We start from the raw sequence: 13366 nt of genomic DNA, 5'->3' as shown, positions 1-13366 counted from the left end.
CCACCTGTTTATATCTATTCATTTTTACTAAACCACTGATTCTATTCCTTAAAATCAGTATTTTTCACATAATCATCCTGGTTATCACTTTTCTCTAGTACAGCCTCATGTTGAAGAGCTAACCTTCCATAATGACTTCATTAATATAACGGAACCAAGTAGGTAGGCTCTCAATCCTAGTTTCTTTTGGACTCTCTCCATGTTGTATCTAAGACCCAGCACAAAAGAGTCAAAAAAACTTACAAATGAAAACTGGTATGATTCCATCATTGTTATTTGGAAGATTAAAGTTTGGTTGAGGGTGGAAGAAGACGTCAAGACTAAAAAGGATTTTTAACTTAAGTCATAAATGGGTGGGAGAGGTAGACAGAAAAGACCTACTACTTTAAAAAAATTACAATAATATACTTTTTTAAAAAAGTATACTAAATTACCCCTTCCTGACTTCCACAATCTCTATAAAGGAAAATAATCAACAAATTGAAAAGGGACAAATAGTATAAAGTAGTAACTCTGGTCCAACACAGATAGGGCAGGAAAAAAAAAATCAGAAAGATTACTGAATTAGGAATCAGGAAACTTCTATCTTAGTTATTTCCAAATACTGTATAAGAATATGCTTTTGTAAAATAAGGGGTTTGAACTAAGTGTTCTTCTTTGTTTTTGTTTTTAATTTTTTTTTTTAAGATTTTATTTATTTATTTGACAGAGATAGAGACAGCCAGCGAGAGAGGGAACACAAGCAGGGGGAGTGGGAGAGGAAGAAGCAGGCTCATAGTGGAAGAGCCTGATGTGGGGCTCGATCCCATAACGCCGGGATCACGCCCTGAGCCGAAGGCAGACGCTTAACCGCTGTGCCACCCAGGCGCCCCTTTGTTTTTGTTTTTAAAGATTTTATTTATTTATGTGACAGAGAGACAGCCAGCGAGAGAGGGAACACAAGCAGGGGGAGTGGGAGAGGAAGAAAAAGGCTCCTAGCAAAGGAGCCTGATGTGGGGCTCAATCCCAGAACGCCAGGATCACGCCCTGAGCTGAAGGCAGACGCTTAAGGACTGCGCCACCCAGGTGCCCCGAACTAAGCGTTCTTTCAGGCTCCTCTTAGGTCTAACAATCTGAGACTTGTAGGGGCGCCTAAAAGTTTATAAAAATACAATGATCACTAAGAATAATTTATGCAAACTTAATCAAGTTAAATAAAGAGTTAAATAAATTCAAAAGAATCCAAAATACAGTTGACCCTTAAACAATGCAGGGGTTAGGAGTACAAACCCCCCAGCTGAAAATCAGCAGTTAACTTTTGGTTCCCCAAAAACTTAAGTACTAATAGCCTATTCTTATTTGGAAGCCTTACTGATAACATAAACAGCCAATTAACACATATGTTTTATATGTTTTATGTATTATTTATTATGTTCTTATAATAAAAGTAGAAAAAAATATTAAAGTCATAAGAGAAAGTACACTTACAGTACTGAACTGTATTTATAAATTAGAAAAAAAAAATGCTTCGGATTGGTCCCACACAGTTCAGATCAGTGTTGTTCAAGAATCAACTGTATAATCTTTTCACTTTAAAGATTCGGCAAAGTGTTGTTAAATGACAGACATATTCCTATTAAGTAGATTTGTATGAGGTTTAAGAGGCATATACAAAAAGCATTGATTTAACAGCTCTGAGTTAAGGGAAAGAACATGAATAAATTTAAGTGAATCCAAAGCAAGTGACTAAGAGGGAAAGGATTTGGAACTTCATGTTACAAAAACCAGTGCAACCAACAGTTAAACTTGAGAGGTACTGTCTTCAAATATATAAAGAATTGCTACATAGGTAAACAAAGGATCAAAACCAGTCTTTGTATCTAGAAGATAAAACTAAATCAATGAGAAAAAGGTACAAAGACAAGTTTTTCAACGTAGAAGAACGTTCTTCTATATAGGATTTCTACATAGGGAATAAACCCTTATCCTGCAAACAAAACAAAAAAACAAAAAACCGCCTTATAATGAAATACAATTTCTATTAACAGATATTCAAGTTGAGGCTAAATATGCATTTAACAAGAACACTGAATGCAGACCAAAATCACAATGAAACATCACCTCCCACCTGTTAAGATGACCATTATCAAAAAGTCAAAACATAATGAATGTTAGTGAGGATATGGAAAAATTAAAATCCCTATACACTGTTGGTGTGGTAGTAGAATGGTGCAGCTGTTATAGAAAACAGCATGGAGGTTCCTCAAAAAATTAAAAATAGAAGTACCATAGGATCCACCAGTTGCACTTCTGGGTATATATCAAAAAGAACTGCAATTAGGATCTCAAAGAGATATGTGCACCCCATGTATAGTGTAGCATTATTCACTATATGCAAGAGATGTAAGCAATCCAAATGCCTGACAGATGAATGGATAAAGAAAATGTGGTGGGGTGCCTGGGTGGCTCAGTAGGTTAAGAGTCTGCCTTCAGGGGCGCCTGGGTGGCTCAGTAGCTACACGTCTGCCTTTGGCTCAGGTCATGATCCCAATATTCTGGGATCGAGCCCTGCATCGGGCTCCCTGCTCAGCGGGAAGCCTGCTTCTCCTTCTTTCACTCCCCCTGCTTGTGTTCCCTCTCTTGCTGTACCTCTCTCTCTGTCAAATAAATAAGATCTTTAAAAAAAAAAAAAAAATAGAGTCTGCCTTCTGCTTGAGTCCTGATCTCAGGGTCCTGGGATCAAGCCCCACATGGGGTTCCCTGTTCAGTGGGGAGTCTCCTTCTCCTTCTGCTCCTCCCTCATTGCCTGTGCCCTCTCTCTCAAATAAATCTTTAAAAAAAGAGAAAGAAAATGTGGCATGTACATACAATGGAATATTATTCTGCCTTAAAAAAGAAATCCCACAATTTCCTAAGAATGAACCTATAGGAAATTATGCTAAGTAAAATAAGCCAGTCACAGAAGCACACATACTGCATGATTCCACTTATAAGAGATATGTAAAATAATCACTCATACAAGGAGAGAATAGAACGGTGTGGCCAGGGGCTGGGTAGAGAGAAAAATGGAGAGTTGTTTCTCGAAGCATCTAAAGTTCCAGTTACGTAAGATGAATACATTCTAGAGATCTGTATATAACATAGTACCTAGAGTTAACAAGATATCATTGTTCTTCTTAAAATATTTAAAAAATTGCGGCAGAAACCACTCCTGATAGGTAATTTGACCAGATGACCCCCAATGTTCCTTCCTCAAATCTTAAAATATAACTATATATTATGATTCTTTAGAAGCCCTAAAGATTAAGTAAAATTGAAAAGAAAAAAAATTTAGTTTCTCATCTTCATAGTATTAAAATTTCAAGATATTTTCTTGATATCACCAAAATCTCTTTGATTCTTAAAGTAGGAACACTCTCATTACTAGCTACGCTCCCTGGCACCAAAGAATTTCTCACTGACTCAGAATCACCAGGAATTTAATTTACTATCTCGTGTAAATTTTTTTTAAAAATTGTTTTTTCTTTTGCAGAAAGGGAAGAAACCATTCCTTCTCCTTTTCTTAAAGCAATTCCAGAGACACCTAATGTTTGTAAATCTTTTAACTCTTTGATGTCATATGCAAATCTCTGTAAAGTCTGAGCAAGCCTCTAGTGTTTCAACCATAGATGTTTTTTAAGGATGTAGCAGCACTCTCTGCAACATAAACATCAAGGAAGATAGTGTCCCTATCTCCCAGTCACCAGGGAAGTTTAGCCTAGGCACCATTCTCTTCACTATATGCATGCAGAGATAAAAGAAGTCTTATTTTTTTTTTTAAGATTTTATTTATTTATTTGACAGAGAGAGACAGCCAGCGAGAGAGGGAACACAAGCAGGGAGAGTGGGAGAGGAAGAAGCAGGCCCATAGCGGAGGAGCCTGATGTGGGACTCGATCCCGGTACGCCGGGATCACGCCCTGAGCCAAGGGCAGACGCTTAACGACTGCACCACTCAGGCGCCCCAAGAAGTCTTATTTCTTTGAATAAAGGCAACAAAGCTAACAAAAATGGCTACCTCAATTACCAGGTGATTTGGGGATGAACTATGAAAGAATATACAGCAAAAGGTGCTATCCTCTTGTAGGAGGACAAATTACTACTAATCTTGAGACTATGTATGTAAAGAATCATAACTACCTAAAGGGATGTATGGGGTAGAATTTCTGTCTTTTTATTATCCTAGTGGATTGTCTACGATACACACTGTAATCTGATTCAGTGCTTATTCGATAATAAAAGTTTTCCTTTCCTACATTTTGTAAAGAGGATTCTTTGGGTTGGCAGGACATTTTAATTTTCCCAACAGTGAGTTTCTTTTTTTTTTTTTAAAGTAAGACACGCTTTATTTAGCAAAAACTGGTGAGTGTATGGGGGGAGGCATGGCTGAAGTGTGCAGGGGCTGAAGGTGAGAGGATGGGGGGGGGGGGAATGTCTATAGCACAGCTGGGACGGGACTCCAGTTAGAGGAGCCAGAGGTCATAAGACTTGGAAGCGGGCAGTTCTTTGGTGACTTATCATCTGCTCTTCTAAAGGCCACGTGAGGCTTAAGAGCCCCCAGGGGTTCCAGAGGCCTGACTAGTAGGGAGGGACTCAGGGACAGGCTGAAACAGCCGGCAGCCTTTATGTTGGCCCACAGCTCCAGGCTGGCCTCCAAGATGGGGATGTCCAGCGTGGAGAAAGCTCAGACACCGTGAAGCATCACCTCCTTGGATCCATCCTCTGAAGGTGAGAAAGACCAACAGCACAGCCCAGGAAAGACTTGGGTTCCTTGGTTAGGTTATCAAATGAATTTTAAAAATACCCCTCCCCCAAAAAGCAAAAAAGATAAAAACAATCCCCAAGCTGTCTGGATCACCATCTCGATGTCTCCAGTTCAGAGGGTTAGGCTCCACGGTCGAGGGAGTCTCCACTTCCCTACCAGAATTAGACATAATTCTTAGTAGGGCACCCAGGGGCACCCTGAGGGGTGGCATGTGCGGCAGACGCCGAGTATCGGGCCATATAATGGCTCGAGCCCCGGGAGCCCCCTGCCCAGCAACAAAAGGCCAGAGGCTGCCCAGCCCAAGTAGAGGGAGGCTCCCAGCTCCCGCTTTTGGGCATCCGACACCTGGGGGTTGTAGAAGTCCCAGATGATGGCGTGAGCCGTCCAGCAGATGGGGATCAGGATCAGGACCCCTGAGATGACACAGATGATCTCAGAGACTAGCACCAGACGGGCCTTGGAGTCCTTATCCTCCACACAGGCGGTACACTTGGCTCCTGCAAGGTAGACCAGCAGCCCAAGCAGGGCCAACAGAAGGGCAACGACGCAGAGGGCACGGGCTGCCTGCAAGTCCTGGGGCAGTGCCAGCAGGGAGTGTCATACACCTTGCACTGCACCTGGCCTGTGCTCTGAACCACGCAGGACGTCCACAGCCCCTCCCACACCACCTGGGCCACGATGAGGTTGTTGCTGATGAAGGCGGCCACCTTCCACAGGGCAGGGCACAGGACACCAGAGCATTTACCCAGCCAAGCAGTGTCAGGATGATCCCCAGGATTTGCAGACCAGCAGAAGCTATGGCAAAGTTGAGGTTGAGAGGAGCTGCACTGCGAAGAAACCCACAGGGATTCGTAGGAGCCGCAGAGTGTTCCCAACAGTGAGTTTCTCACTCTGTTCTGTCATTATCTCCTTTCCTTTGCCACAGGAATAATCTCTTATTCTTTGCAACACCCATAACATCCTAGAATGTTTCTCAAAAAAGGAGTTTCTCAAAAAGGAAATATATCAACATAAGGCCTGCTAACTAACAACAGGAAAAAAAATGCATGGCTCAAATGCAACGTTTTGTATTTACCATTCTTATAGGAAAAGTTCGAGGTCTTCCGCTGCAAGTTCCGAGGCTTCTCTGGTTCGTACACACCACATGTGATGAACATTTTGTGTAATTCTGGATTGATTCCAACAGGAACCATTCGTGGACTTCCTTGGTAGAAATGAAGTACCTGCCTGTTACCTGAAATAGCTTTATAAATACTTCTTTTGTTGGACTGACTTTGATTATAAGTCTGCAAAGAAAAAGGTCAAATTACATTATTTCTATAATAGTCACTTAGCCATAACAAGTTATTATATTTATTTGGATTTATTATAAACAGTAAATTAAACTCGGAGAATACCTGTTAACTTAAATTTGAGACCTGTTCAATTAACTCTTGAAAATCAGTTCAAATCCAGTATTATAAAGCCTACCTTCATAACTATACTGCACAAAGGAAATCTATCTTTTATTTAGGATCTATTTCTGAATAAGGTGAATATTTATATAAATAAGTGTAAATTGCTTTTTTTTTTTAATACTATTCCCGTATTCCATCTTGTTACTTCATATCTCTACACTTCGGTTTTCTTTACTGTATACAAGAAAAGCATTAATCCCCATACAGGATTAAATGAAATAATGCAATTGATGTACTTAAAACACGGCCCAGGAGAGCAGGTACTCATTAAATGTAGGCCATTATGATTATTTTACAGGTAAGAAAAGCACCTGAATATACAAGTTAAGTGGTTTGCCTAAGGAAATACAGTTAGAGCCTAATTCCACTGATTGATAGTACATAGATTTTTATAAGTTGCTGATATTTAATTTACTGGAATCACTTTACAGATAAAATGAATGTTACATAATATGCTATAATCACATGAAAAGTATCGGGAAAAATTCATTTTTCAAGATGATATTTAAAGGGTCTATAAAACATTTTAAATCAATTATTTATAACTGCCATAATTAATGAAAAAATATTTAATATGAACCTACGTATTTGCCCAAGGAAATAGTCCCACTGAGTTACAAAAATTAGTTAATAACTTTAGTGTAACAAACAAAATAATATTAGGTATAACATCATATTCCAGGAAGATCTGTCACTCAAGATTGTAGCAAAGTATGAATATAATTTAAGTTCCTTATCACTCTGTATAGGCATCAACAAACTTTTCCATAAAGGGCCAGGAAGTAAATATTTTAGGTTTTGCAGGCCACATAATATCTCCGGCACATATTGTTGGTTGGTTAACTAGTTGGTTTAAAATGTAAAAACCATTCTCAGTTCACTGTATTTAAAAATATAAGAAAAAAACTAAACTAAAAACAAAAAACAGGCCTTAGAAACACAGGGAAATAGTAAAACAAAATAGATACTAAGGGGCACATGGGTGGCTTAGTGGGTTATGCATCTGCCTTCTGCTCAGGTCCTGATCCTGGGGTCCTTGGATTGAGCCTCCTTGCCCAGCCCCGCCCCTTGGAGGTCGCTGCTCAGTGGGAAGCCTGCTTCTCCCTCTCCCCCCACTTGTGCTCTCTCTCGCTATCTCTCTCTCTCAAATAAATAAAATCTTCAAAAAAAAAAAAAAAGAAAAAAGCTAAAGACCTCTCAAAGATTTAAAAAAAATAATAATATGTATTGATTTTTGTTAACTAAGTATCTCTAAATTAATACTGAAGTAGAAAAATGTGTTTCTTTATATGGATAAAATTACAAAACTGAATCCAGTTAAAAATTCTAATTACAAGAAAAGAATATTCAGAATCTACTACAAAGTAGGGGGAAAAAAGCAACCACAATTTCCTACAGACTGCTTGGACTTTGAATGTTAACAGACGGATATTTATCTTAAGCTATATCTCTCAAATTTCAATTATCAGATCATTTTTCTACAAGTCTACTTACACGTTCTTCTCGTCCTTCAGCAAGGATAACAACAATTCTGCCTTGACGTCTGCGGCCAGTTCTACCCATTCGTTGTACAAGACGAATTGGGCTCTTCTGGGCATCAAAACATATTATAAGATCAACTTCTCCTATATCCAAACCTTCTTCACCAACACAAGTAGAAACCAATGTATTATAACCACCACTACGAAACTGTTTCACAACCTAAAATAAAAATGATTTAAAAATAACCAAATACAAATGTAAGAGACTTGTAAATCAAAGCACACTTTTTCCATTCACCCCAAAATGGTGAGATCAGATTACAAATCAGAATTCAGGATACTATGGAATAGGAAAAGAAATAGCAAAATGGCAATACATACCAAAACAGACAGTGAAAATGCAAAGGGCAGTCCTAATGTCTTTGCCTTCATAATGGTTGTGATGCCAAACAGGTTTGCTAAGTTTACACATAAATGAGAAACCCCAGATATTATTTAAGTGTCACTAAAGGGTCATGGGCAGGTAAACAGCCCAGAGCAATTACTGCTAATCATATCTTAGACCTAAATTTATTGCTAGGTCTATCTAAAGTAAAATTTTTATTACTCTTAAAATTCCTATCTTACCTTCTATACTGCCATTCCAATGAAGGGTAGCAGAATATGCCATCCCAAATTATGACTGTGGGAGTTTAGGACATGCTGCCCCAAAATATGCTGTTTTGATGTACTGATTATTTTGAGCTATAGAAACTTGAAAAACAGTAAAAGCAGGGAGAGGCTTCCTCTCCCCCTTATCTGTCCAAAAACAGAAGGAATTCAATTGTCATAAATCTCCTCCCCCAGATTTTCATCAATCAGAAAAAACTGACTCATCACAGGAGAGGAGACTAAAAGCCATCCCAACAGCCAAACTCGGTTACAAACTATCACACCTCCCTTCTATTCTTCTAAGGGCCCATTCATCTTTCCCAAAAATCAATCACTCTCTCTACTAAAAAGCCTATCTTCCTCCTCTCCTTTCCCTATTAATATGGTATTTAAGTCAATTCTAAGCCACCTTAGGAAGTTACACATTTTTCCCTGCATATCTCCCATGTATAAGGTACACATGTTAATAAACTTCAAGATTTATATATTCGACTGTTTATTCAACATCTCTACTTGATGTTTAAAACAGTGCTACTCAGGGGCGCCTGGGTGGCTCAGTTGGTTAAGCGTCTGCCTTCGGCTCAGGTCATAATCCCAGGGTCTTGTTATCAAGTCTGTCACGGGCTCCCTGCTCAGCAGGGTGTCTGCTTCCCCCTCCCCACCCCTCCCCCCATCTCATGCTTGCTCTCTCTCTCTTTCAAATAAATAAATAAAAATCTTAAAAGATAAAATTTAAAAATTCCAAAAATAAAACAATGCTACTCAAAGTGTAGTTCACAAACCGTTTATTACTGGTGTGGTTCACAAACTATTACCAGCCAACAACAATAACATAACTACAAAAATTAAGAGTAAGTGTTTAGAAACTTGACAGAGCAATATTACGTTTGTTGGCTTTAATAAAAAAAAATTGGCCATGAACATTGTTTTCATTAATTTTACTTTTTTTATTAATTATTATTGTAATGTTCAAAAGTATCTGTGATATACTAAGAGGAAATAAACTAGTCCTCCATCAATTTTCAGTCAGAAAAACACTAATCTCATAGACATGCCAAAGTTAACTCATCCAGAACCAAACCCCTGATATTTCTCTCCAAAACCTGCTTTTCCTGAAGTCTTGTCTATCTTCATTAATAGCAACTCTTTTCAGTTTTTCCGGCCAAATGCCTGGAGTCATCCTTGGAGTCAGCCTTCACACTCGTGAATCTCATACCCCACTCTAATTTGCCAATAAATCCCCTCAGCTTGACCCTCAAAAATATATCCAGAATCCAACCATTTCTCACAAATTTCCCTGCTACCACTCTAGTCTAAGTCACCATCATCATTAGCTTGGTATTATAATAAGACTTTCCAATTGGTCTTTCTGTTTACACACTTAGTCCACTATACTTTATTAAGATAGCAATTGGTGTGATTTTTTAAAAAATATAAACTAGGTCATGACCCTCCTCTGCTTCAAACTCTCCAAGGTCTTACTTTCCGATCTTACCCAGAGAACAAGCTAAAGTTATTAAAATGGAAATACCCCACTTACATCACCAGACAGATCATCTAAACAGAATATAAAAAAGGAAGTGGCTTTGAATGACACACTGGACCAGATGGAATTAACAAAATATTCAGAACTTTCTGTCCTGAAACAGCAGAATGCACATTCTTTTCAAGTGCACATGGAACATTCTCCAGAACAGATCACATAATAGATCACAAAAGAGGCCTAAACAGGGGTACCCAGGTGGCTGAGTTGGTTAAGCGTCTGCCTTTTGCTCAGGTCATGATCCCAGGTTCTGGGATCCAGCTCCAGATTAGGCTCCCTGCTCATCGGGGAGTTTACTTCTCCCTCTCCCTCCACCCCTTCCTCCCACCACTCATGCTCTCTTCTCGCTCTCTTTTTCTCTTTCAAATAAATAAATAAATAAATAAATAAAATCTTTAAAAAGAGAGAGACCTCAACAAATACAAAAAGACTGAAATCACACCATGCACCTCTTCCGACCACAATGCTATGAAACCAGAAGTCAACCACAAGAAAAAATCTGGAAAGACCACAAATACATGGTGAGTAAACAACATGCTACTAAACAATGAATGGGTCAACCAGGAAATCAAAGAAATAAAAACAAAAATACATAAAAACAAATGAAAATGAAAACACAACAAACAGTCCAAAATCTTCAGGATGCAGCAAAAGCAGTCATAAGAGGGAAATATATAGCAATACAGGCCTATCTCAAAGAGCAAGAAAAAAATCTCATATAAACAACCTAACCTTACACCTAAAGGAGCTAGAAAAAGAACAAAAGAAGCCTAAAGCCAGCAGAAGGAAGGAAATAATAAAGATTAGAGCAGAAATAAATGATGTAGAAACTTAAAAAAAAAATCAATAAAAGTGATAAACCTCTAGCCAGACTTGTCAAAAAGAGAAAGGACCCAAATAAATAATGAATAAAAGAGGAGAAATAACAAACACCACCATAGAAATACTAATAATTACAAGGAAGTATTATGCAAAACCAAAGGCCAACAAATTGGACAACCTGGAAGAAATGGATAAATTCCGAGAAACATATAAATTACCAAAACTGAAACAGGAAGAAATAGAAAACTTGAATAGACTGATAACCAGCAAAGAAACTGAATCTGTAATCAAAAATCTCCCACGATACAAAAGTTCGGGGCTAGATGGCTTCACAGGCAAATTCTACCAAACATTTAAAGAAGAGTGAACACCTATTCTTTTCAAACTATTCCAAAAAACGGAAAAGGAAGGAAAACTTCCAAATTCATTCTATGAGTCCAGCATTACCCTGATACTAAAACCAGATAAAGACTCCACTAAAAAAGAGAACAGGCCAATATCCCTGATGAACATGGATGCAAAAATTCTCAATAAAATATTAGCAAACCAAATCCAAAAATACATTTAAAAAACCATTCACCACGACCAAGTGAGATTTATTCCTGGCTTGCAAGGGTGTCTCAATATTTGCAAATCAATCAACATGAGACACCACATTAGTGAAAGAAAGGATAAGAACTATATGATCCTTTCAATAGATGCAGAAAAGGCATTTGACAAAGAAGATGAAGTACAACACCCAATGATGATAAAAACCCTCAACAACATAGGTTTATAAGGAACATACCTCAACATAATAAATGCCATCTATGAAAAACCCACAGCTAATATTATCCTCAATGGGGAAAAATTGAGAGCTTTTCCTCTATGGTCAGAAACAAGACAGCGATGTCCACTCTCGTCCCTGTTATTTAACATACTATTGGAAGTCCTAGCCTCAGCAATCAGACGTCTAACAACAACAACGAAATAAAGGGCATCCAAATTGGCAAGGAAGAAGTCAAACTACTGTATGCAGACAACATGATACTCTATATAGAAATGCCAAAGACTACACCAAAAAACTGGTAGAACTGATAAACAAATTCAGGGAAGTTGTAGGATACAAAGTCAATGTACAGAAATCTGTTGCATTTCCATACACCAATAATGAAGCAACAAAAAGAGAAATTAAGAATCAGTCCCATTTACAACTGCAGCAAGACCATAAGATACCTAAGAATAAATCTAACCAAAGAGGTGAAAAGAAGACCTGTACTCTAAAAACTATTAAACACTGATGAAAGAAACTGAAGCTGACACAAAGAAATAGAAAAACATATTCCATGCTCATGAATTAGAAAAACAAAGATTGTTAAAATGTGTATACTACCCAAAGCAATCTATACATTTAATGCAATCCCTATAAAAATACCAACAGCATTTTTCACAGAGCTAAAACAAACCACCCTACAATTTGTATGGAACCACAAAAGACCCCAATAGCCAAAGCAATCCTGAAAAACAAAAGCAAAGTTGGAGGCATCACAATTACGGACTTCAAGTTAAATTACAAAGTTGTAGTGATCGAAACAGTATGGTACTGGTGCAAAAACAGGACAAGAGATCAATGGAACAGAATAGAAAACCCAGAAATAAACCCAGAACTATACGGTCAATTAAAACTTGACAAAGCAGGAAAGAATATCCAACGGGAAAAAGACAGTCTTTTCAACAAATGGTGTTGGACCACAGGACAGCAACATGCAGAAGAGTGAAACTGGACCACTTTTTTATACCATACACAAAAATAATTCAAAATTTATGAAAGATCTAAATGTGAGACTTGAAACCAAGAGGAGAACACAGTGTTTTTTGACACTGGCTGTAGCAACTACTTCTGAGGCAAGGGAAATAAAAGCAAAAATAAACTATTGGGACTACATCAAAATAAAAAGCTTCTGGATAGCATAGGAAACAATCAGCAAAACTAAAAGGCAACCCATGGAATGGGGGAAGATATTTTCAAATAACATAGCTGATAAAGTGTTAGTATCCAAAATCTACAAAGAACTACAAATCAAACTCAACACCCAAAAAATGAACAATCCAATTAAAAAATGGGCAGAAAACATGAATAGACATGTCCAAAGAAGACATCTAGATGGCAAACAGATACAAGAAAATACGCTCAACATCACTGAGCATCAGAAAAATATAAATCAAAACTAGGATGAGATATCACCTCACACCTGTCAGAATGGCTGAAGTCAACAACACAAGAGACAACAGGTATTGACCAGGATGAGGAGAAAAAGGAACACTGGTGCATTGTTGGTGGGAATGCAAAATGATATAGTCATTGTGGAAAACGGTATGGAGGTTCCTCAAAAAGTTAAAAATAGGGGTGCCTGGGTGGCATAGTCATTAAGCGTCTGCCTTCGGCTCAGGGTGTGATCCCAAGTCCCACATCAGGCTCCTCCTCTGGGAGCCTGCTTCTTCCTCTCCCACTCCCTCTGCCTGTGTTCCCTCTCTCACTGGTTGTCTCTCTCTCTCTCTGTCAAATAAATAAATAAAATCTTTAAAAAAAAAAAAAAGTTAAAAATAGAACTAGCCTATGACCCAGCAGTTGCACTACTAGGTATTTACCC

At 38.2% G+C, this 13366-nt stretch overlaps 1 protein-coding gene and 1 pseudogene across 1 annotated transcript in view; both read right to left on the bottom strand.

The window, feature by feature from the left end:
* The window catches only part of FANCM (FA complementation group M), a 61608-nt gene that overhangs the window by 25064 nt on the left and 23178 nt on the right, over window positions 1-13366 (bottom strand). Inside the window, exons 10-11 of the mRNA XM_045799326.2 lie at window positions 7734-7940; window positions 5858-6068 (exon numbers count right to left, since the gene is read on the bottom strand). Of these exons, the coding sequence (XP_045655282.2) occupies window positions 5858-6068; window positions 7734-7940 (418 nt within the window). The remainder of the gene's footprint in view (window positions 1-5857; window positions 6069-7733; window positions 7941-13366) is intronic.
* On the bottom strand, window positions 4398-5665 carry LOC123794022 (claudin-6-like; annotated as a pseudogene).

Source organism: Ursus americanus, chromosome 35 (genome assembly GCF_024610735.1).
Source record: "Ursus americanus isolate L20-20 chromosome 35, mUrsAme1.1.p, whole genome shotgun sequence".
NCBI lineage: Eukaryota > Metazoa > Chordata > Mammalia > Carnivora > Ursidae > Ursus > Ursus americanus.
The sequence above is the reverse complement of the archived record's forward strand: the minus strand, read 5'-3'. Positions and strand labels throughout refer to the sequence as shown.